Source organism: Trachypithecus francoisi, unplaced genomic scaffold (genome assembly GCF_009764315.1).
Source record: "Trachypithecus francoisi isolate TF-2019V2 unplaced genomic scaffold, Tfra_2.0 Lachesis_group3, whole genome shotgun sequence".
In the NCBI taxonomy this organism is placed as follows: domain Eukaryota; kingdom Metazoa; phylum Chordata; class Mammalia; order Primates; family Cercopithecidae; genus Trachypithecus; species Trachypithecus francoisi.
Window position 1 is genome coordinate 157,664,865 of NW_022681468.1, and position 24,861 is coordinate 157,689,725.

The 24,861-nt window shown below is 43.9% G+C and overlaps 1 protein-coding gene and 1 long non-coding RNA gene across 2 annotated transcripts; one reads left to right on the plus strand and one right to left on the minus strand.

Moving 5' to 3' along the window:
- Window positions 1-1,709: 1,709 nt before the first annotated feature.
- GREM1 (gremlin 1, DAN family BMP antagonist) lies at window positions 1,710-19,347 on the minus strand. The gene is made up of 2 exons (XM_033190694.1): window positions 19,124-19,347; window positions 1,710-5,659 (listed from the first exon to the last, which is right to left on the minus strand). Exons 1-2 carry the CDS (start codon window positions 19,282-19,284, stop codon window positions 5,104-5,106), a joined length of 717 nt encoding a protein of 238 aa, XP_033046585.1. The 5' UTR covers window positions 19,285-19,347; the 3' UTR covers window positions 1,710-5,103.
- Window positions 6,507-15,303, plus strand: LOC117070935. Its single transcript, XR_004432102.1, has 3 exons — window positions 6,507-6,591; window positions 13,574-13,681; window positions 14,915-15,303. It is a non-coding gene; the product is annotated as an uncharacterized LOC117070935 (long non-coding RNA).
- Window positions 19,348-24,861: the final 5,514 nt, after the last annotated feature.

Sequence of the window (24,861 nt, forward strand, 5' to 3'; positions counted from 1 at the left end):
TATTGATGCATTTGGCAGTCTAGATTGCCAATAACACTTTGGAGCTTTTCAAAGCCCCTATGAAAATCTCACTTTCCAGCTTCTTTTAAGCTTTTTATTTAGCCAATTGCTTTCCTCAACTGTTATACATTGCCCCAGGCAGCCACAAAGATAATCAATTGCCTCTAGTTGTTTTGACGAAGTTTTTCACACTGGGAAGCTTCCAGTCAGGTCAAATAAAGGTAGCCTTGCAAGTGGAGCTTCCAGGGCCTGCCAAACAGGTCAAAATAATGACAATTGTCTAGGAATGGGACTTTGAAAGAACTCCAACTCCATCCTGCCCCCTTCAGTGGCTGCCAGGCTGCTGGTTTTCACGGTAATTGCTGGCTGTTGGTTTCAAAGCTATTGTGGAGCTGGAGAGGGGCAGATGAGAATAGTGCAAGTTACACAGTGCTCAGAAATTTCGTCTTTTTCTTGAGCAAGTGCTCTGCAGATTGCTACAGGTCTTCAGTTAATTTCCAGAGCTATAAGAAGTTGAATCTATTTTTGCCAGATTCTCATTGGTTTTATGGAGGAGAGACTCTTTGGGGGTCCTTAGCATTGTTGCGGACATCCTCCCACATACTTTTTTTGAAGCTTGAAATGCTCTTCTGTGTCAAGTCCCACTCACCTTTCAGGCCTTGTATTTTTCCTCTTGGGTGTGGCTTTTCTGAGAACACTGTCTCCTTGGTACTTGCTTCCATTTTCCCCCTCCAAGTCCAAGAAGACCATAACAAAAAGAGAGGTGGCAAAGAGGCTTTGACTGAATGCTTCAGTTCTTGGGCTCCTGACGATGCAACTATAATCTCAGGGTGGCCTTAATCGCTAGATGTGAACAATCTAGTTAGATTATTTTTAGAGTGCTGTGTTACGTTCTTAAAGGGACAAACCAATGGAAGTTGCTCACAGTTTTGCAGTGTTTAAGGACCCAGTGCCACAGTAAGACCACGTAAGTTCACTGCTTTTTAGCAGTGATCGTGGTACCTACCTCACTGAGCTACCGTGAAGATTGAGTGAGAAACAATTCAAAGAAAATCCTTAGCACAGTGTCTGGCGTAACCATCCCATACATAGTTGCTGGGATTTTCATGATCGTCAGAGCACCCAAACCTAATAGAAATCTTGTATTATATATCTGAGTAGAAAGGGACCTCAGAAATTGATGAGTTCACAATTGCACACCAAGGGCAGTGACTTACTCTACCTCACATCCCTGTTAAATGATATCTAGCCTGTGGTTTAGTATTTCCAAGGACAGTTCACCATCTTTTAAAGGCACCTCATGGTATTGCCAATCACTCCTATCATTAGGAATTTTTTCCTTCTCCTGAGTCCCAAATTTTTCTCCTGTTTTTACCCTGAAACGCCCTGAAATGAAGTTATTATCATTTCTGTGTGATGGCCCTTCCATCTCTGGGCCTCCCTTATAACACTCTGTAGCTCTTCTTTCTAGGTGTGCTCTAGGGAAGAGGCTGGTGCTTCCAATTGCAGACCAGCTCTCCCTTGCCACGACCTGAGGTGTCCTACAGAAATCAAGCAAGGTCTGAAAGGCCTAGGCAAAAGGAATAAATTCCACTGAAGATCATGGCGATCCAATTCTCTTTTCTACCTCCCTTCCCATGCTAAGTGCATCCCTGCTCCACCTCTGCCCTAGGAACACTACCAAACACAAACGCACACTCACACACACAAAAAGAACAGGTTTAATTTATTAGTTGCTCTTTGGCAAAAGCTATATAGAACATTATTGGGGTGAAAATTAAGTTCTAGTTACAGATTCATGAAACTTGAAGCCAGATTAGTTTTATGAGACTATCAACTCCCCTTTCATCCTCCTACACAGCAAGGTACCTCAATCATAGTCTATATAATTTTTTGCTGTTTTTAAATGATTAAAGCAGACATAATACATAATGCAGTTGATATTAAATATCTTGAGGAATGACAAATCAATAGATCTACTTTCACTCTTAAGCATTAACTGGTCACTTATAAATGTTCTGTTTATCCACTTTTCATTTTAGATTTTCTCCTTAAAAGGACTTTATGTGTGAGCTATTTACCATTATCTGCTATTTGTTTGTATACACACATCCTAAGTCTTCCAAAATAGCATTTAAAGTCTTTCTTAATATTGCTTTAGAAATGTTAACCTTTAAGGAACATTCAATTTAAAAAAGAAAGGTTCAGGCACTGACTCAGTAACACACATTCAGATGGGTCAAGATTTTGTTCCCCCTGACCAGATAAGAGACTCCAACAACATACAACGTGCCAGCTTCTTCTTTGCCCAACTCAGAGAAAGTCATATAAAGGAGAAAAAGAAAACAGGCTTGCAATCACAGTGAGCAAAGGATTTGAATTAATAATTACATTAAATAACCATAACTTTTCATTTAACTATTCACATTCCACACAGTGGAAATTATCCTCTCCTCCAGATTTTTCACTTACACTCTTAACTTTGAAGAACTACAGTAACAAAAAACAACTTACAGACTTCCAGGATGTGTGTTTTTTTCTTTTAATGCCAAGCACAAAGTGTACATCATAAAATTCGTATCTGGTGTTTGGCATTATTTTAATAGGTACAATCAAGATCACAAATATCTTGCCATAAAAATATTCTACTATAATAATGAAAAAATATATCATGACATCATCAGTGACTCAAATAAAATATGTCACAGATATGGCATTTTCCATGAAAGTTGGAAGCCACACCACATTTGTACTAGTCTTAATATAGGCATAGTAAGAAGAACAGACATTTCCCTCTTTGACTAGTGCTGTGCTTTTAGGGTAGTTATGCTGCTGGTTATTCCAGTGAAGATAGTGTTGAGGAAATTCTCTTTACTTGAGCCAAATCTGCACTTATATGCAAGACTGTGGTACAAGCTCCTAAAAAAAAGATTACTGCTGCCAACTTAGGTCATCTCTGCTAACAAAATTGCATGCTTGTGGCAGAGTTAAAACAAGAAGAGAAATTCAGTGTGTGCTGGTTCTGAATGCCATTTTTCCTCTCTGGTGTGGTTTTACATTTTCAGTTTCTTTCCCTTTTCCTCTCGCCCACCCTCAAAATTCTGCCTTGGCATTTGTGTGCTTAATTAAATCCACTCTGTGCTTTGTTGTGGGAGAATATGGACAATACCAAGATTTGGGGCAGGGTCATACAGTGTATACAAAACACACACACTATGTGTTTGGACAAATTCGCCTAGTGTGAGAATCATCAGTAGTGAGTTTAAAAGTTTGAAAATTAGACCCAACATTTGGGGCGTTTAAAATATCTCCCACCTTGAAATGGTTCCTGTTTAGTTTTTTAGATGGGAGAGCACTGGATCAAAATAAAAACAGCTTCTGGAGTTGCAAGGGTTCTCTGGATGCCAGAGCCTTGATGGGCTAGCGAATCTCAAGTCTGCAGCGTTTGTTTTCCATATTACATAGGACTTGGTTAGGAGGCTGAGGAGATACGAGGCAAAAAGAATATTCAGGGAGTTTGTATATAAAACCTCAGGCTTGAAGAAAACAGGTTAACCAAATCCAAAGTGCAATAAGGTTCACCCACCCTGCACTTTGGCCCTTAGATAAATCCTAAGTAGGCACTGCCAGTAGGCCAACTTTAATCAGAGGACAGTGCCTACCAGTAGATACTGAAGAGTTACAATCAGTAGCAGATGAACAGCTAATACACCCGGATGCTATGCTCTCCTAACAGGGTCCGCTCGGCTCCTCAGGGAGCACATAAAGAAAGGGAGGTCATATCCCTTACATCTCTACCAGGTATTAACACCTAACTACTCTCTAGCCAGAGGCAATTTCCTTTATTTCCTGACTCTCCTCCTCTTCTCTCTAGCCCAATCTCCTGACAACGGTTAAAACAAAAAAACCCCAAAAATACCTCTTGCTAAAACGGAGTCGTCCCTAAACTCTGTCATCTTAGACTACTGTCAGGTACACACAGCAGAGGCAGAATCTATATCAGTCAGGTTAGTGGCTCTCAGAAGCATGATGGGAAATACTGAACTGGAAATAAGAGGATTTTAACCATGAAAAAGGAAAGCTATTAGGAATTTTTGTTTAATTCCTACCCCTAGGCAGAGAGTTCTAAACCACCTCTCTTTTCCATCTGAGGGACAAAGCAGAGGGCTTGGTTTGGTTTAGCTAACTTGTTTGGGTCTGAATATAGAGGTGGTCAATATATGTTTTCAGTTTGGTGTTAGGTTTGAGCAGATCGCAGCAACGGCCAAAGTTAATCACTTTCTGGCAATCTCATTTCTCCTCTGTTCACTTGGGTTCTGTTAAACACTAGGAAAAGACCTTCTCAGAAGCATGGGCCTCACTGTGTTCTGGTATTGGCTTTCCAAGCTTCTGCAATGTCCCTACTGACTTTTGCTGGGCCTGATTTGGCCTCACCCTCCATCCTCCCTTTCTCACTCCACTATCCTGCTTGTCCTTGCCCACATCGGCCTCTCCCAGAGTCTGGAGGGTCTTCACAAAATGAAAACCATCTGCATCACGGTTAAGTGAATTAATTTAGAAACCTTGGCAAACAAGAGATTAGACTGACACAGTCACTGACAACTTAAGAAAGGATGGACTGTGGGGAGGAGGAGGAAAGGAGGATGCAAGCACAGGTTAGAAAGGACTTTTCCATGTTGAATGCAGCACTAAAACAGGTCTCTTGCCCTCAGAGGAGCCTCTTCCATGAACATTCATTCCGAAGGGAGATTCTGGTCCCCAGGAGGGCACAAAAACACAAAGGCAGAACCAGACCATGGCCCCGCCCCTTTAGATGTGAGCCGGGGTGATGTGGCTTTCTGGCACATCCCCATTAAAGCAGGTATGTTTACAAAACAGGAAGTGCTCGCTAGCAGACACTGTGTTTCCTCTGGTGTCTAAAAACACCCACAGGCACCCATCCACACTCATGCACACAAACTACGCACAAGCAGGCTCCTGCCAGGAGGCAGCTGGGGGGTCTTCTGGCCTCTAGGTTTAAGCCAAATAAGAATCTGATTGTTTTAGGTCTGGGACTTCCTGGGGCTGCATTCCTAGGACAGGCTGGGTGCACCTGGATTTGGCTTAATCCAAATCGATGGATATGCAACGACACTGCTTCACACGTGTGACTCTCTTCTTCTTGGTAGGTGGCTGTAGTTCAGGGCAGTTGAGTGTGACCATCATGGTAGTGAATTTCTTGGGCTTGCAGAAGGAGCAGGACTGAAAGGAACCTTCCTCCTTCCGGATGTGCCTGGGGATGTAGAAGGAGTTGCACTGGCCGTAACAGAAGCGGTTGATGATGGTACGACTGTTGCAGCCTTCCTCGTGGATGGTCTGCTTAAGCGGCTGGGTTTTGCACCAGTCTCGCTTCAGGTATTTGCGCTCGGTCACATGCAGGGCCTCTTGGCTGGACTCCAGCACCTCCTCCCCCGGCATGGCAGTGCCCCGCCCTTGGCCCCGCCCCCGGTTCCTGGAGCCAGGCTGCTGGGGCGACTGAGTCTGCTCTGAGTCATTGTGCTGAGCCTTGTCTGGCGGGGGGATGGCACCTTGGGACCCTTTCTTTTTCCCTTCAGCAGCCGGCAGCAGGGTCCCCAAGAGGAGAAGCAGGGCTCCCACCGTGTAGGCTGTGCGACTCATACTAAAGGAAGCAAGCACAGAGGGGGGAAAACACAAAACATGACAAAGTTAATTTAAAAATGAATAGTAGCACCTAGCATTTAAATGCACTCGTTAAACACTTACGTAAAACATTCCATTTACTTCTCACAGTACCTGTATGAATTTGGTACTATTATCTCCACGACCCAGCCATCAATCCATGGAGTAACTCCCACAGAGTCCCACAGTGACTAAGTCAAGTTTTAAACTCAGCCCCTTAGGGCCAGCTCTTCTCTGCACCTATTCTCACAAGAACTTCTTCCGGCCTCTGGCACCAACCACATTTGACTTTGTATTACGTTCACTTAACTATGTTCATTCTGGTATTTGATAATATTTAGTAAGCTCCTACTGTGCTAATGCCATATGACCTTTGCACCTTTTGATGGGAACTTATTTTCTATTTTGTTTTACAGCAGGATGAATTAACCTCTCTGCCCAGAGGACTACATTCCTCCAGAAATGTCCCAGTCTTTTCTTCCCAGCTAGCCTGAGGCTTCCTGAGCTGTGAATGCTTCTGAGACTTTGCTTTTTTTTTTTTTTTTGAGACGGAGTCTTGCTCTGTTGCCCAGGCTGGAGTGCAGTGGCCGAATCTCAGCTCACTGCAAGCTCCGCTTCCCGGGTTTACGCCATTCTCCTGCCTCAGCCTCCCGAGTAGCTGGGACTACAGGTGCCCGCCACCTCGCCCGGCTAGTTTTTTGTATGTTTTAGTAGAGACGGGGTTTCACCGTGTTAGCCAGGATGGTCCCGATCTCCTGACCTCGTGATCCACCCGTCTCGGCCTCCCAAAGTGCTGGGATTACAGGCTTGAGCCACCACACCCGGCCAGACTTTGCATTTTTATCCTATGTGGAAGGAGAGATTCGGAGACCAGAAAGCATTTGACAGAGGGAAAACAATAAAACAGGAAAGGTCGGGATCCTGGTGCAGTAACTTGCTATCTGATCTTAAGGATGTCACTTTATCTCTCAATAAATGACTCCATTTAAGCAAAGATACCAATACTTTGTCTCCCCAGGTAGGTTGTTCAGATCCAACTCAGTGTCAATGTGAGAGCAATTGGAGAACTAACCAAAAGTGTGGCAGTACTGCAGGTAGAACGAAAGACAGAAGCACGTAGGTGACGTGACTCATGAGGCTTCTCAACCTCTCACTTGTTCTCATCTTGAAATTGGGCACAGATACTCAATCTATCATTCTTTGTACCACGATATACATTTTTCTACCTTTTAAATGGTGAAATATGGCCGGGTGCGGTGGCTCACGCCTGTAATCCCAGCACTTTGGGAGGCCAAGGTGGGCAGATCACGAGGTCAGGAGATAGAGACCATCCTGGCTAACACAGTGAAACCCCATCTCCACTAAAAATACAAAAAACTAGCTGGGTGTGGTGGCGGGCGCCTGTAGTCCCAGCTGCTGGGGAGGCTGAGGCAGGAGAATGGTGTGAACCCGGGAGGCGGAGGTTGCAGTGAGCCGAGATCGTGCCACTGCACTCCAGGCTGGGCGACAGAGCAAGACTCCGTCTCAAAAAAAAAAAAAATAGTGAAATATGTCACTCACATGTGTCCGTGTATATACAATTTAAAGGGTAGAAAAATGGGCATGATAGAACAAGTATGTGCAAATATTTACATTAATAAATGGCATGGGCATGTTGAATAAATTAGTGGCAATGAATTACTGTGGATAGGTCTGAAGCTATATATGGGTCTGCAAGGACAGTGACATGTGAACAATGACAAAAAATAACAAGGAGGTGAGGTGAGGGAAAATCAACAAAAAATCGGAAGCCATAGACAGAGAAAAAAATGAATGAAGTGAAGAATGCAATTCAGAGAAAGGGGAACTCTTCTACAAGTTGAGTGTTCAGAGGAGGTAGTAAAGGCAGACAGAAGGGGAGGAAGAAGACAGAAGGGAGGGGGTGGAGAAGGAACAGCATAGTTCCAAAAAGGAGAGTGCAAGAGAGAAGCCTGACTCAAAAGGTTTTCCTCCTGGGACAGTGCTTCTTAGACTTGAAAGTGCAGACAATTATCTGAGGATATTGCTATGATGCAGATTCTGATTCAGCAGGTCTGCCTTTTTATGAAGCTTTGAGTAGCAAGGCCTATAAGCACGTGCTGCCATGGGGCACAGAAAGAATTATTAAAATGTGGAAGGATTTTCTTTTCAATGGATGCAGTTTCAAATTCACAGCCTCCCTCCTGCAGCCATCACATCAATCGGACCTGAATCCTGAAGGTTCTCCTGTCCCACTCCTATGGTTTTCTGAACCTAAGAATACAGCTGTGTAGCACCCATTTTCCTTCTCTCTTTGGAATACCAGTATTACACATAATAACCACTATGTGCAATTTAACAGTAACCTTATTATTTCTCCCACCAAAACTGGACAAGTTGGTATTATTAGAGCAATTACTTTGCACAAAGGCAGTGTAGGATCTAGATTTCTAATGAACAGCACATGGTAAGTAAACACCATTCAACCCTAGGATAATGTCAAATTAAAATAAATATTGAATATAAGGTATCTTTAAATGGCACCATCTTTCCAACATTAACCTAGTACTTTTAGACCAGTTCAAGTTTGGAGCTGATAATGTGACATTCAGCTTTACTCCAACTGTAGGTTTCCCAGCTTTGGTCAGTTTATGTTACAACATCCTTGCTCTTTATACAGAATTTTTGTTTTACTCTAACCACAAAAAAATTGATTTACTTTGTAGTTTTTTTTAAAAAAGCACTTATACCATACCATGCTGTTTGTCTTACTGCAGCCTTGTAGTATAGTTTGAAGTCAGGTAGCATGATGTTTCCAGCTCTGTTCTTTTTGCTTAGGATTGTCTTGGCTATATGGGCTCTTTTTTTGGTTCCATATGAACTTTAAAGTAGTTTTTTCTAATTCTGTGAAGGAAGTAAATGGTAGCTTGATGGAGATAGCATTGAATCTATAAATTACTTTGGGCAGTATGGCCATTTTCATAATATTGATTCTTACTATCCATGAGCATGGAATGTTTTTCCATTTGTTTGTGTCCTCTCTTATTACCTTGAGCAGTGGTTTGTAGTTCTCCTTGAAGAGGTCCTTCCTTCACATCCCTTGTAAGTTGGATTCCTAGGTATTTTATTCTCTTTGTAGCACTTGTGAATGGGAGTTCACTCGTGATTTGGCTGTTTGTCTATTATTGGTGTATAGGAATGCTTGTGATTTTTGCACATTGATTTTGTATCTTGAGACTTTGCTGAAGTTGCTTATCAGCTTACAGAGATTTTGGGCTGAGATGATGGGGTTTTCTAAATATACAATCATGTCATCTGCAAACAGAGACAATTTGACTTCCTCTCTTCCTATCTGAATACCTTTATTTCTTTATCTTGCCTGAATGCCCTAGCCAGAACTTCCAACAGTATGTTGAATAGGAGTGGTGAGAGAGGGCATCTCTGTCTTGTGCTGGTTTTCAAAGGGAATGCTTCCAGCTTTTAAGCATTCAGTATGATATTGGCTGTGGGTTTGTCATAAATAACTCTTATTATGTTGAGATACATTTCACCAATACCTAGTTTACTGAGAGTTTTTTGCATGACGCGGTGTTGAATTTTGTCAAAGGCCTTTTCTGCATCTATTGAGATAATCATGTGGTTTTTGTCATTGGTTCTGTTTATGTGATTGATTTGCGTATGTTGAACCAGCCTTGCATCCCATGGATGAAGCCAACTTGATCATGGTGGATAAGCTTTTTGATGTGCTACTGGATTCATTTGCCAGTATTTTATTGAGGATTTGATGTGCTGCTGGATTCATTTGCCAGTATTTTATTGAGGATTTTCGCATCGATGTTCGTCAGGGATATTAGCCTGAATTTCCTTTATTTTGTTGTGTCTCTGCTGGGTTTCGGTATCAGGATGATGCTGGCCTCATAACATGAGTTAGGGAGGAGTCCCTCGTTTTCTATTGATTGGAATAGTTTCAGAGGGAATGGTACCAGCTCCTCTTTGTACCTCTGGTATAATTTGGCTGTGAATCCATCTGGTCCTCGGCTTTTTTTTGGTTGGTAGGCTACTAATTACTGCCTCAATTTCAGAACTTGTTATTGGTCTATTCAGGGATTCGACTTCTTCCTGGTTTAGTCTTGGGAGGGTGTATGTGTCCAGGAATGTATTTGTTTCTTCTCGATTTTCTAGTTTATTTGTGTAGAGGTGTTTATAGTATTCTCTGATGGTAGTTTGTATTTCTGTGGAATCAGTGGTGATATCCCCTTGATCATTTTTTATTATGTCCATTTGATGCTTCTCTCTTTTCTTCTTTATTAGTTTGGCTAGTGGTCTATCTATTTTGTTAATCTTTCAAAAAAAATACAGCTCCTGGATTCATTGATTTTTCAAAGGGTTTTTCGTGTCTCTATCTCCTTCAGTTCTGCTCTGATCTTAGTTATTTCTTGTCATCTGCTAGCTTTTGAATTTGTTTGCTCGTTTCTCTAGTTCTTTTAATTGTGATGTTAGGGTGTCAATTTTAGATCTTTCTCGCTTTCTCCTGTGGGTATTTAGTGCTATAAATTTCCCTCTAAACACTGCTTTAGCTGTGTCCCAGAGATTCTGGTACATTGTGTCTTTGTTCTCATTGGTTTCAAAGAACTTATTTATTTCTGCCTTAATTTTGTTATTTACCCAGTAGTCATTCAGGAGCAGGTTGTTCAGTTTCCATGTAGTTGTGTGGTTTTTAGTAAGTTTCTTAATCCTGAGTTCTAATTTGATTGCATTGTGGTCTGAGAGACTGTTAGGATTTCTGTTCTTTTGAATTTGCTGAGGAGTGTTTTACTTCTAATTATGTAGTCAATTTTAGAATAAGTGCGATGTGGTGCTGAGAAGAACATATGTCCTATTGATTTGGGGTGGAGAGTTCTACAGATGTCCATGAGAAAACTACTTTAAATTTCATATAGAACCAAAAAAGAGGCCGCATTGCCAAGACAATCCTAAGCAAAAAGAACAAAGCTGGAGGCATCACGCTACCTGACTTCAAACTGTACTCTAAGGCTACAGTAATCAAAACAGCATGGTGCTGGTACCAAAGCAGATATATAGACCAATGGAACAGAACAAAGGCCTCAGAAATAACACCACACATCTACAGCCATCTAATCTTTAACAAACCTGACAAAAGCAATGGGAAAAGGATTCCCTATTTAATGAATGGCATTGGGAAAACTGGCTAGCCATATGCAGAAAACTGAAACTGGACCCTTTCCTTGCACCTTATACAAAAACTAATTCAAGATGGATTAAAAACTTAAATGTAAGACCTAAAACCATAAAAATCTTAGAAGAAAACCTGGGCAATACCATTCAGGACACAGGCATGGGCAAAGACTTCATGACTAAAACACCAAAAGCAATGGCAACAAAAGTCAAAATTAACAAATGCAATTTAATTAAACTAAAGAGCTTCTGCATAGTGAAAGAAACAACCATCAGAGTGAACAGGCACCCTAAACAATGGGAGAAAATTTCTGCAATCTATCCATCTGGCAAAGGGCTAATATCCAGAATCTACCAGGAACTCAAACAAATTTACAAGGAAAAAACAGCCCCATCGAAAAGTGGGCAAATGATATGAACAGACACTTCTCAAAAGTGGCCACATTTATGTGGCCAGCAAACATATAAAAAAAAGATCATCACTGATCATTAGAGAAATGCAAATCACAACCACAATGAGATACCATTTCACACCAGTTAGAATGGCGATCATTAAAAAGTCAGGAAACAACAGATGTTGGAGAGGATGTGGAGAAACAGGAACGCTTTTACACTGTTGGTGGGAGTGTAAATTAGTTCAACCATTGTGGAAGACAGTGTGGCAATTCCTCAAGGATCTAGAACCAGAAATACCATTTGACCCAGCAATCCTATCACTAGGTATAGACCTAAAGGATTATGAATCATTCTGCTATAAAGACACATGCACACATATGTTTATTGCAGTACTATTTACAATAGCAAAGACTTGGAGCCAACCCAAGTGCCCATCAATGATAGACTGAATTAAGAAAAGGTGGCACGTATACACCATGGAATACTATGCAGCCATAAAAAAGGATGAGTTCATGTCCTTTGCAGGGACATGGATGAGCAAGCAAACTAACATTCTCAGCAAACTAACACAGGAACAGAAAACCATACACCGCATGTTCTCACTCATAAGTGGGAGTTGAACAACGAGAACACATGGACATGGAGGGGAACATCAAACACTGGGGCCTGTTGGGAGGTGGGGGGCTGGGGAGGGGTAGCATTAGGAGAAATACCTAATGTAGATGATGGGTTGATGGGTGCAGCAAACCACCATGTCATGTGTTTACCTATGTAACAAACCTGCACATTCTGCACATGTATCCCGGAACTTAAAGTATAATAAAAAGAAAAAGAAAAAGAAAAAAAAGCACTTATGAGAAAAGTCCAGTTATAATACAGGACTGAATTTTTCCAGAGACCAGGTTAAGACAGTGTGGCAACTCCTCAAGGAGCCATTCTCCTGGTCTCAAAATATATTGTGAATTTCAGAAGGTTTCACGAATTTCTGGTATTTATTCAATTGGGACAAAGATCTAAAATAAAATATAATACAATTCACTTGCTCCCCATTTCAGAGGAGGAGTACATGAGATAGCCCCAGGCCTATTCCCCAATCTTCCTCCATACCTCTTGAAAATGGCCTCCAGACAAATTCACCCCTCCCCTCCTAACCAAGACCCTCTGAGTCTGTCATCACAGAGGCCAATCTGAGACTAACGGGGAATATATGTTGACCGCATAGGACAGATTTACCTCGTAAGGCCCCTTCCACAAACGTCTATGCGAAAAATGCAATTTTATTTCTCTGAACCAACTTAAGGCTTTCTTTATACTTAACTTTTCCTTCTTGGCATTTTCACATGTGTTACTGAGTAAATATCTAGGCTGAGAGTTGATGAGGGCTTATTCATCACCTTATCCTCAGTGCCTGGCATAAGGCAGGTGCTTGTAAAAATTTGGTAAATGCATGATTGTTATGAACCTCATTGATTTACAGAGTTACTATCCTTTGCATTTTAAAAAGCCTTCACCAGTGTCCATGAGCAGAAGGGCCAACCGCAGTCCTTTGGATGTCTGACTCTCAGTGTGGCAAATTCCTTCCATCCTAGAGAGCTTCCTAAGACTTGTCTTTCGGCCGGGCGCGGTGGCTCAAGCCTGTAATCCCAGCACTTTGGGAGGCCGAGGCGGGTGGATCACGAGGTCAGGAGATCGAGACCCTCCTGGCTAACACGGTGAAACCCCGTCTCTACTAAAAATACAAAAAACTAGCCGGGCGCGGTGGCTGGCGCCTGTAGTCCCAGCTACTCGGAGGCTGAGGCGGGAGAATGGCGGGAACCCGGGAGGCGGAGCTTGCAGTGAGCCGAGATCGCGCCACTGTACTCCAGCCTGGGCGACACAGCGAGACTCCGCTCTCAAAAAAAAAAAAAGACTTGTCTTTCTTTTTCTAGGAAAACTCCACATGTCCCTGACTTTTCACCTGTTCTCGTATAGAATGCTATGGGTTTCATTTTCTAATTGAAGCCACTGAAATTAAAACTAGGGCAGAAGCCAACAGCAGAGCCATAAATTCAAAATTAGTCAACTGTGGTTTTCAATTTTAATTTAGACAGACTTTCTGTTTCTATGGGAGGGTGCCTACCTTCTAAGCCAAAGGGTCTAGAGTGACAGATAGGCTTTTTGTTTTTCTTAAAAGTACATTTTTCTCAAAATAAGATTTATTAGTTATGGAACGTGAAATGTTTTTTTCATTTTTTAAAAGCCTATTCTTCAAAAATCTTTAGTACTAATTGTAAGATGTCTGAGTTGTCAACCTTTGTTTATTCAGAGAGAAGTAAACACCAACTTCAAGAATGTCAATCGATATCTCAGCTTCTCATAGAACAGCAATGCTCTGAGGCACACTAGCTGCTCTACATGAGTGACAGTAAGCAGGGTAGGAACTATAATTCATAGTGGAACCAGGGCTCTGCCACATGCTTGTCAATCACCCAAGCTCTCCCCACCCCCAGACTGCTCTTGATTCTTCAGTGAAGGAAATAGGAGTGATATGCACTTGAAATCCCAATTGTATTGTCACCAAATAATGTGCACTTTGTACATTATTGTACAGCGATGGAGAGGAAATGCAGATGTACATTTCTTGAAGACAGTTCTTTTCCATAGCAACATGTAGAAGGGTGTCCCATAGTAAAAATTCAATCCATAGCTCATCCAGACTTAGGTTCCTATGACATCATCCATGCCCTGTCATTAGCTGCAAACACTTTATGGTAATTTCCACCACTTATGAAATGGCCTATTCACATCATTCAATTAAATTAAGCTGCATCTCATAGACTCAGTGTACATCAAGATACCTAACATCTCTGTTGATTCTTTTTTGCAGACAGTATATCTTCGTTTCAAACTCAGCCTCAGTTTCCCATCAATGCAAAAAATGTGATGTTATTCTCATCATGAGTTTTCTTTGCAACTGTCCTCCACCAGCAAGTCTCACCCCATCTCCCCTTTTTATCTTTGCCTCTATCCTCTCTTTCATTCCACTTGTCCCAGAGGACACATACTCTCAAAGCAGGTCCTCTGTATAGCATGCTTTCCTTCCAGTTTCCCTTAGGGATGAAGAGTAAACATCTACAAGCAAGATAAGTCATATGAACCACCTCTGTCCTGCGCAGGTCATGGCAATGTATTCCAATTGTCACAAAGCCTGTAGGAACACAATATTCTAATTCTGAGGACTGAGAAATAAAAATGGTATATATGTATGACCTATTTCCAGTGTTCATGGTGTCTTTGGGAAAGCTGAAGCCAGCTCCTTCTGTCACTCTTCTTGCTGTATTTCTCATTTTAGCTAACCAGCCTGCTCATAATCAGTGAAAGGGAGTTTTGAGTAGGAATTACAGTGAAAGCCAAATGTCTGTGCGTGGACTTCTGGTCAGTTCCTCCCGATAAATCAAGCTTTAGAAAGACATTCAATAGGCATGACATCAAATTATTCTCCCAGCGTAAGAAATAGTGGAAGTGGCTACCAATGCTCTAAGTGCAGGCCAGGTTTTAGAAAGATCTATTCCTTTTTCTTAGGTCTAAATCTTTGGGAAAAGTATAGCTTATTTTTAATTTGATCTTTAATTTTTAAAAAGATAATTGTGTTGATTTTCTTTTTCAGACAAGTTGCACCAAGGAGATAAGAAGAGTCCCTTCTTGGCACACAGGTAGAGGATAGTCTCATCGCCTTTGTGTTGTAAGAACCCTGAACAGCCTCTCTAGTCTGAAGAGCAGGTTGACTAAATCAGGCTAGGGCCCAACATTGCATAGGACAGGGAGGAGACCACCTGGTTGTGAAATAGCTCAGGAGCTCTATGTTTGTCAAAGATTTTCTTAGGAAAGTTAATGACTATATGCAATTCTTGAGATCAACAACAAACGAGTTAGAAAGTAAGAAATATTAAACGTTCACTGAGCAGCACTGCTGAGAGACGGCCAAGTTATAGGTTCTATTCTGTAGTGAAAGATGTGTTAGTCACTGCGTAACGTGGGATTCAGGATTTTTTTTTTTTTTTTAAGATGTCACCCAGGCTGGAGTGCAGTGGCGCGATCTCGGATCACTGCAAACTCCACCTCCCAGGCTCAAGTGATTCTCCTGCCTCAGCCTCCCGAGTAGCTAACAGGCACCTGCCACCACACCCAGCTAATTTTTGTATTTTTAGTAGAGATGGGGTTTCACTGTGTTGGCCAGGCTGGTCTCCAACTCCTGACTTCATGATCCACCTGCCTCAGCCTCCAAAAGTGCTGGGATTACAAGCATGAGCCACCTCGCTCAGCCAGGATTCAGGATTTAATTTCAGAACTACCCTGTGATATATCTTGGTTCTGTATAACATTATTACTTTTCCTAACACCATTACTAATAATAAGAGTTACCTCTTATTTTGAAGCCCTTACTGTGCCAGGCATTATGTTGAATTCTGACCCAATTTTATCATTTATTTTTCTTTTTTTTTTGAGACGGAGTCTCGCTCTGCCGCCCAGGCTGGAGTGCAGTGGCCGGGTCTCAGCTCACTGCAAGCTCCGCCTCCTGGGTTTACGCCATTCTCCTGCCTCAGCCTCCCAAGCAGCTGGGACTACAGGCGCCCGCCATGTCACCCGGCTAGTTTTTTGTATTTTTTAGTAGAGACGGGGTTTCACCTTGTTAGCCAGGATGGTCTCGATCTCCTGACCTCGTGATCCGCCCGTCTCGGCCTCCCAAAGTGCTGGGATTACAGGCTTGAGCCACCGTGCCCGGCCCATTTATTTTTCATAACAAAATATGAGGTAGATAATATTATCTTCCTTTTACCAATCAGGGTATCTACACTCAGAAAAGTTAGAAATTTGTCCAAGGTCACAAAGCTCATAAGTGGGAGAGCCAGCGTTTTTTTTGTTTTGTTTTTTGGTTTTTGTGTTTTGTTTTGTTTTTTTTTTTGACGGCGTTTTCACTCTTTTCACCCAGGCTGGACTGCAATGTCGCTATCTGGGCTCACCACAACCTCCACCTCCCGGGTTCAGGCAATTCTCCTGCCTCAGCTTCCCAAGTAGCTGGGATTACAGGCATGCGCGACCACGCCTGGCTAATTTTGTATTTTTAGTAGGGACGGGGTTTTTCCATGTTGGTCAGGCTGGTCTTGAACTCCCGACCCCAGGTGATCCACCCGCTTCGGCCTCCCAAAGTGCTGGATTACAAGCATGAGCCACTGCGCCCGGCTGAGCCAGCGGTTTAAAACCAATTCTATCTAGCCCAAATACAGGTCCTTAACCACTGTCCTAATGACACCCAGTGCTGTCCTTAACAGTGGGTCAATGGATATGTTTTCTAATGCAATACAATTTGAAGAGTGCTACAAATAAAATGATTATCTATTTTGTATCTTCATGTTCACATGTGAAAAAAAAGATTTCTCTTGTCCCAGGAATTCCTGTTGTACTTTGAATTTCTAAGAGCATATGTTAAAACTAAAGAAAATTCCTGCAGATAGATATAAGACAGGGGCTGGTAGCACTTGCCTGATAGTTGCCTTTTGGTTAGAGGCTGCAGTCACCTCCCCTAACCACTGTCCCCCACTTGCCTTTCCTTTACATAAAAGGTTTAGATTTCCTGGCTCTCCTTTACTGTGGAACATGCTCCAACAGCAGTTCTTGGGGGAGGTGTCTGTGGCATGAAATTTCTTCGCATTTTATCACTTTTAATACCTGACCATTAAGACCGAAGGCACCTTCGACTTAGTTTCAAAGACAGGGTAGGCAGCCCTCATTCAGAGATGTGGGGACATAATAGGTTTTTATTCTTCCCTGTGTAACGACTCACATAAAGACCACATTAGCCAACCTGGATTTCCTACCGAGCGTGGGTTACCAAAACATTTCACTAAAAACGAACTTTTAAGAAAATAGGAAACCTGTGAAATTACAAAGTTTACAAAAGACTCTAATTCCTACAATGACCTGGAGGTTAAACACACACACACACACACACTGCCACTACCCTGCTAAAAAAATCCCTTAAATAGTTAATATTAACAATTTGACAGTGCCATTTATCCAGAGATAGTAATCAAATCACCTACTGTTGTAGACTTGGCTTGGGGGGCAGTAAGAATCTATAGTTTTCTTAAGATCTTTCCCTCCTTGCTTTGAAAAGTACATCCCCCCTCAAGACTCTCATGCTCCCCCTCCTTCCAAAAAAAAGATAAAAGGGGAGGGGGAAGCCCTAGGGATGAAAGAGGACTCCTCACCCGAGAATGGGGTTATCTTAACCTCTTCTACGCTATTTATTTAACTTGTGTGTACAGCCAGAAGGAAGCCACTACTCCGGGGTCCCTGGGACAGCTTAAAACCCTAGTGACCCACTTAACACAATAGATTGTTTTAATCAGTTCGTGTCCTGGCACCATCTCGAAGGGGAACATAAACAGACGCGCACACCGCTCAGATTTGCTCTTTCCAGCAGGAGATCCAATTACCTATCGGTGGTCACCTCTCTGCCCTCCGACCGTTTAAGAGGAGATTTTAACCCTTCACGCTGAGGCTATATTTCCGTCTATAAGAGCCAGGATTCGGAGTCGGTCGAGGAGCGCATTAGGGACAGCTCCGGGCGCGCGGGAATTTCATCACAGCAGAGGCTGGTCACCTGCCGTCCGTCCCTCCCCGCCTGGCCCGGGGACCGCCGCCAGAGCGTGGCGCAGGCAAATAAATGCCAAGCTGGGGCGCCCCCAAGGAGGAGCTGCCATCTGAAGGCAATGCCAAGCGAGAGCGGTGGCGCGTCTGTTCTTCCGGAGCCTGTAGTCTACAAATAACTCCGGCCAGCAAGAGGTGACAGCCCCGATGTACCTCCCACTCCCCTACTATGGCCTTGCTCCGCAGGCTGTGGAGGGGCCAGCGGAGCGAGCCGGGCAGCAAGAGAGAACGAAAGACGCCCAGCTCGTTGGAGCCGCCAACCCGCCAGTCCCTAGTCCTCAGGAGCTAGTGAGGCGCAGCGAGGCGAGGCCGGGGCCTCTAGAACACAGTTTAAGGGGTGCGCGCGGAAGTGGAAACCAGCCGGTGGCCACTGCCCGGCGCCAGAACGTCTACCATTCAGTCCCGGCGTGTGCGGGCCGGGAAGAGGCTCCAGTAGAGAAGAGAGCGCCCGCGAGTGCGTGGCCGGTCCGCGAGCGCGTGTGGTGTGTGCCTTGTGAGCACTGCGGGTTCCCTGGACCCCGCGGCCAGGGCCGCGCCCCGAACCCCAGCTGTCGGGTTACCCACAGTTCGGTTTTCCGCTGTGGCTGAACACAGCGGCTCTGCTCTTGCCAGTCTCCATCTCACCTCGGGGATGGGCAAATGCACACATCATGGATTCTCCGGATGCTCCAGCCCGCGGTCTCCAATGGGCGCCCGAAGACGCCCCCAGACCCAGCGCGGCGCCTCAAGCACAAGGGACCCTCTCAAGGCAACTGGCCGCGCCGTCAGCGGCCGACTCGCAGGTCCCGATGCTCTGCGCTCTGGCGGCCCGGACTCCGCGTCCTCGCTAAGCCGGCGCGTCTGCCAGGCGCTACTGCCACGAGCACCAGGAGCGTGTTCGGGGCCCTCCGGGAGGTGGAAACGGGATGTGGGGTCATCCTGCCCGCTCCTGATAACCTTTTTTCCTACGTTTCCCTGTAGACCCAGAGCAGCGAGGTCACGGTGTCCTCGACCTCAGCAGGAAGGACCCCGCGATGGTTCTGCACGATTCGCCCACGCGAACAGCGCACCCGGGCCTGAGCGCACGGAGGGCTGCAGCGCGTGGAACTGAGCGGGTCCTGCGGTTCGTGTGCGGCCCTCTTCCCCCCAGCCCACTCACACCCCTGCCCGGTGCGTCAGCGCTCACCTGTCAATGCGGCGGGTCCTCGGGGCCTGCGCTTTCGACGCGTGGCGCTGAGTGCGGCCGCGGCCAGAGCCGCCGGGGCTCGGCGCGGGGTCAGCGGGACCGAGAGTGACGCGGCGGCCGTGCACTGTGGTCGCCCGGTCCGCGCACCGAGTGCCAGGCATCGCGCCGTCTCCCGTTTAAATGCCGGCAGCAGCGCGCGGCGCCCGGGGCCGCGCCTCTCCATTGGCCAGGCGCCGCCGCCGCCGCCAGACCCGCTATCCGCCCCCTTTCCCGGTACTGCCCCCGCCCCCCGCACCCCTCCTGCTTCCCCGCGGGGTCCCCTCTCCGCCCGCCTCGCCTCTTTGTCTGCTCCCCCCGCCCGGGCCGGCTGGGAGAGGTCACCCCAGGGAACCGCGCCTGGAATGCACAGCAAATCACATTTTCCGCTCCCGTTGGAGAGGGAAGAGCGGGAGGAAATCCCCCCGGCTCCCGGCCCCTCATTCCTTCGCTGCCCCAGGTCTGGGCTTTCCCTGTCGGCCGCCCGGCACCGCCTGCGTTGGTCCCGCGCTCAGTAGCGGAGACTGCACCGGGAAGAGGAAGAGCTCCGTGGGATCGTGCTAGATTCGGCCATTCTTCCCCTCTGGAGGGAACGGGACTGCGGGATGCTCTGGTCGAGCGACCGTCGTGGCTCCCGCGCGGCCCCGCCCGGGGCCCCCAACTTCGAGGGCGTTGACCCCGGCGCCCCCGTTAACCCGCGGGCTCGCCGGCCGCCAGCAGGAGCCTGTCGCCAATATGACACCCCCCCAACACCCTCCTCTCCTCGCCCGCCACGGGTTCTTTCAGTCCAGATGCCGGCGGCCTCGGCTGTGAGTGTACAGAGGGGAGTCACGGGAGGAGAATAAAACTAAAAGGACCGTCAAAAGTCAAGGCTTCCATTCCTAAATAATATTGAGAGAGAGAGAGAACAGTCACTGAGCGACGGGGGTTTTCTGTAGCATATTAAAGACGAATAAGTGAGGAAAATAAAACGTTAGATGAGGAAGTAACTTCCCAGAAATTTAGGACAAAAGCCTACCAACGTGTGAAACCAATGTCACATTCTGGATACCAAGTACATAAATATTTTTCGAAAAATGAGCGAACACTTTCATTTGTTCTCTTAGCTTGAAAAATTGGTTCCTCAAAGAGGCCGTAAGTTTTGTGTGTCGAAGCTAAAGTCCGTGCACAAATCAACACGTCTGCAAGATCTGCAGACCAGCTCCATCAGCCGTGTCAAATGAAGACTTTGGAAAAGATTTGTTACAGAAGGAAATATGAAGGTGTCTGTATTGTCTAAAGCAAAATAAACAAAACAATGAAATCCATCAAAAGATACTTATGAAACACCCGTAATTTAAGTACTCGACTAGGAAAACAAAACCAGACGAGGAAACAGCCTATTTTTTTTCTCTTTAGTCTGGCGTTGAGGGGAAGAAGCAAGAAATATTTACTAGATGCTGTTAGGAACGTGCAATAGATTTTTTTAAATAAATGAAGCAAGAAGGAAGTCTGCATTAATATTTTTACAATCTTAGTCCTCTGAATGTTTTGTTTGTGCAGATGGCAGTTTCTACACATGAACTCGAGGCTGCACTTTACAATTCTCATTTTTTGTTAAATCATCCAGTGAGCCACAGTTTGTAGTTGCCTGCAGGATGGGAGCATTGAACCAGATTGAAGACCTGTCTTGCTCACATGGGCTCCTGGAGAGGTAGGTGATCAGAAATACACAAAATACTTAGGCGATGACCAGTCCAGCCAAAGCCCACCACCAAGCTGTATTGGAGACAGCTGTTCTCCCGACGTGCAAACAGCTTACTCCTTCCCTCAAAAGGGAGCATATTTTACAAATTCATTAACTCCTTCTCATCTAAAATAAAAGCTTTAGTCACTTCTTTTTTTCCCCCAAGGCTTACATCCTGCCCCAAATCAACATACAAAGAGGCTGAAATTACCTCCCAAAAATGGAAGTGAGTTTTTTTTGGAGCCCTGACATTGTGGTTTTCTCTATCTCCATCTATCAAATCATGCTGACTCTTCCTCACGCAGTTTCTCAGGCCATATTTTCTACAATAGAACCCCCACCTCCTCCCCCCAACACACGCCCCCTCCTCTGTATCCCAAAGAGATAGAGAGAGCTGCGCATCACTGCAACATTTTTCTTCATTCTCACTTCTCTCTCCCTTCTCCCTGGCATTATAGTATTTCCTGCCACTAGAATGTAAGGTTCTTAAGGGCAGAGATTTTGTCTAGGTCACTTTGATTACATGAAGCACATAGAATATAGATTGTCTAACACAGCACTCATATTCAATAAATAGTTGTGGATTGAGAATGTTGAGCACATTCCCACTAATATTATCAACTGAGCCAAATGCTGAGGATATAACCATTGTGGATAGAGTAAACACAGGCCCTCACCTCACAGAGTTTATAGTCTGGTATGTTTGTAAATATTTATATAGAAACACAAGTTTTTTGCCCAATATTTGTGTTTCCACAGCTCCTAACAAGTTCTTGCAAACCATTTTCCAATCAGGATGAAGGCATAAGGGTAAAAACTCCCTAGACCTCTCTAAACATGGTTATATAATTAAAACCTGCTTTTAGTAAGGGGAGAAGACGTAGAATGACTCGATGTAGTCAAAGTTAAACTCTTAAATCTGAGATGCCTAAACCATGATCACTTAATGATTAATTTTATTTAATGAAAGTACTTTCAAACTACTTTGAGGTTGTGAGAAGAGTAGATTCTGCTCAGCCACTGGTTTGTAAAAGTCAAGTCCGTTTCCTCTTGTTTTGCCCACCTGTGTATGGAATGTGCTAGCCTCTCTCTAACCCCAAGAAGCTAAAAAAGGGCTACTCCCCAGGTTTGGAGAAGAACTTTGAATACCTTTATAGAAGAATTTTTTACTTAGATCTGCAAAAGCTATGTACAGCTGTTCATCCAATTGCAGAGACTACGTATGCCATCTTGCATAGGATTAGAAAAGAATAAAGCCCTTCACACAGTTGGAACTGAACTTGTATGCCCTTTCTAAAGAAAAAAAAGTATTAAACTATAAACCTGACAATGATTAAGTAAAAACATATTTACAACAGTCAAATAGCAGTTAAATGGATCATATTCGGAATGAATTTTTGTTATAAGTTAATAAGAAAAAAATCTCCACAGATAACCCAATGGGAAAAAAAAAATTGCACATGGCCAAAGCACATGAGCAGGTAATTCACAAAAAAAGAAACCTGGACAGCCGGTAAATACAAAAAGATGCAACATTACACCAGTGAATCAGGGAAATATAAACTGAAATGAGAAGATACTGTTGCTTATCTATTAGGTTACCAAAGATCTAAAAGTCTGACAATACCCAGCACTGGGAAAGGTAGAGAGAAGCAAGCAATCATGCATTGCTAGTGAGAGGGTAAATTAGTACCATCATTTCAGAGAGTAATTTGTCAATATGTGTTAAAATTAAACATGCACTTAGTATGCCACTTCATATATTCTATGAAACACATAGAATATAGATTGTCTAACACAGCACTCAGATTCAATAAATAGTTGTGGATTGAGAATGTTGAGGCATTAGACTTCTAGGTAAAAACCTTAGAAAAATTTGAATGTGTGTATAAGGGCTGGAAACTTGTGTAAGCATGTTGATTGTGGTATTGTTCATAGCAATCTTAATGTCCATCAACAGATATAGGAGAGGGCATAAGAAATTATTTTATTCATATGGCAAAAAGCTACACAGCTAATAAAAGAAATTGATTAGGTTTTTATATTTTAACATAGAGCTCAAAACATAGAGATGCTTTTTTTACAAAAAAGGAAGCTGCAGAATGATATAAGTAGTATGACACCATTATGTGTATTTTGTAGTGAACATATAAAAATAGCATAAGTTGCTTGTGAAACATGTGGTCATGTGCATGTATAAATAGCGGATTGGAATCTAGACCTCTAATGATCTTCGCCAGAATGAGGAGGGAACGAGGTGGATCAGGCATGGACGACAAAAGAAATGTCAACATTACAAAACATTTAAACATTTTATTTCTTTTACAAAAATCTTGAAAGAAATATGACAAAATGTGGACAATTTGAATTTCTGGGTGATGGGTACATGGATGTTAGATAATTTGTTAGATAATTCTGTCTCATGTTGATAATTTTTTAAACCCTCAAAGTTAAAACAAATGTGATGTTTCTATTATGATTTCTTTTTTTTTTTTTTTTTTTTTTTTTGAGACGGAGTCTTGCTCTGCCGCCCAGGCTGGAGTGCAGTGGCCGGCTCTCAGCTCACTGCAAGCTCCGCCTCCCGGGTTCACACCATTCTCCTGTCTCAGCCTCCCGAGTAGCTGGGACTACAGGCGCCCGCCTCGTCGCCCGGCTAGTTTTTTGCATTTTTTTTAGTAGAGACGGGGTTTCACCGTATTAGCCAGGATGGTCTCGATCTCCTGACCTCGTGATCCGCCCGTCTCGGCCTCCCAAAGTGCTGGGATTACAGGCTTGAGCCACCGCGCCCGGCCTGTTTCTATTATGATTTCAAGAGTGACTTTGATCATCATTTGGAAACTGAACATTTTTGCTTCCCATGTGTCCTTTGTAACCAGCTCCAATCTGAGTAGGCATGTTTTCAGAATGCAAACAAGCCCTTATGTAAGTGTGTATGTCTTCTGACCTGTCTGAGGGCTGACTCCTGGCTCTCCACCTTGCTATCTATGCCTAACCAGTTTCCTGTATATGAAAAATGCACGTGCATATGAAAATTCTGGACAATGTTGCCAAATACAGGTATATGAAATGAGTTATTCAGGACCATTATAATACAATTCATGTCCTATTTCATGCACATATTTATTGTGTATACTCCATGTGCAGTGCAATATGCAAAAGGTGAAAGTTTCAAACTATGAACATAATCCTTCAGAGTCAATAGTTCTGGCACAGTGGGAAAAAGCAATGAACTCAGAGTCAGGAAAGTCAGAGTAAATTCCTGATACTTCCCCTTAGAAGCTGAGTGTCTCAATTAGGTATTTAAAGCCTCTGGGCTGAAATTCAACCATCTGTATTACAGGAATGGTGATAACACCCACTTCTGGGTAGATGCTGGAATTAAGTAAAACAAGCTCTGTGAAAGTGCCAGGCACCTAATAAACATCAGTGTCTGCATGGATACTAGAGTTCAACGGGGAGCTAACACAAAAAACAGTAAGTCTAATATCAGCGTGTGTTGGGTCTTATGTATCTTTATATTCACTCTGGGTAATGCAGGGGTGGCACACAGCAAATGCTTGACAAAGCTATGAAATGAGTACTTGCATAGGGAGAAAGAAGGAAGGGAGGGGAAGAAAATAAGGGGAAAAGAAGGAGATAGAAGAAGAGATAGAGAGAATGGAGGGAGGAAGGAAGGAAAGAAGGGAGAGAGAGGAAAGGAGGAAGACAGGAAAGAAAATGAGTGATACCTTCCAGTAAATGGCACAGAAATTTGTGTGTGTGTGTGTAAAACCAGTAAATAGTTTTACCAAACACTTCTGGCTCTTTTTTGCTCGCACTGTAAGACTCACACTAACCTAAAGTTACCCTTCTCAGGAAGGTTCCACTGCAGTAATAGGAGCTAAGAATAAGAGACCAGAAGATGCCCAAATGTGTAGTTAGACAGGCTGAAACTCCCATCCAAGAGACTGGGGAGTGAAACAAGACAGGAAGCCAG

What these genes read in the sequence shown, in the direction of transcription:
- GREM1 (XM_033190694.1), bottom strand. Translation starts at nt 19,284, where the DNA reads ATGCCTGGCACTCGGTGCGCGGACCGGGCGACCACAGTGCACGGCCGC. An exon ending in AGGACCCGCCGCATTGACAG is followed by an intron (nt 5,660 to 19,123) that starts GTGAGCGCTGAC and finishes TGCTTCCTTTAG; the next exon opens with TATGAGTCGCACAGCCTACA.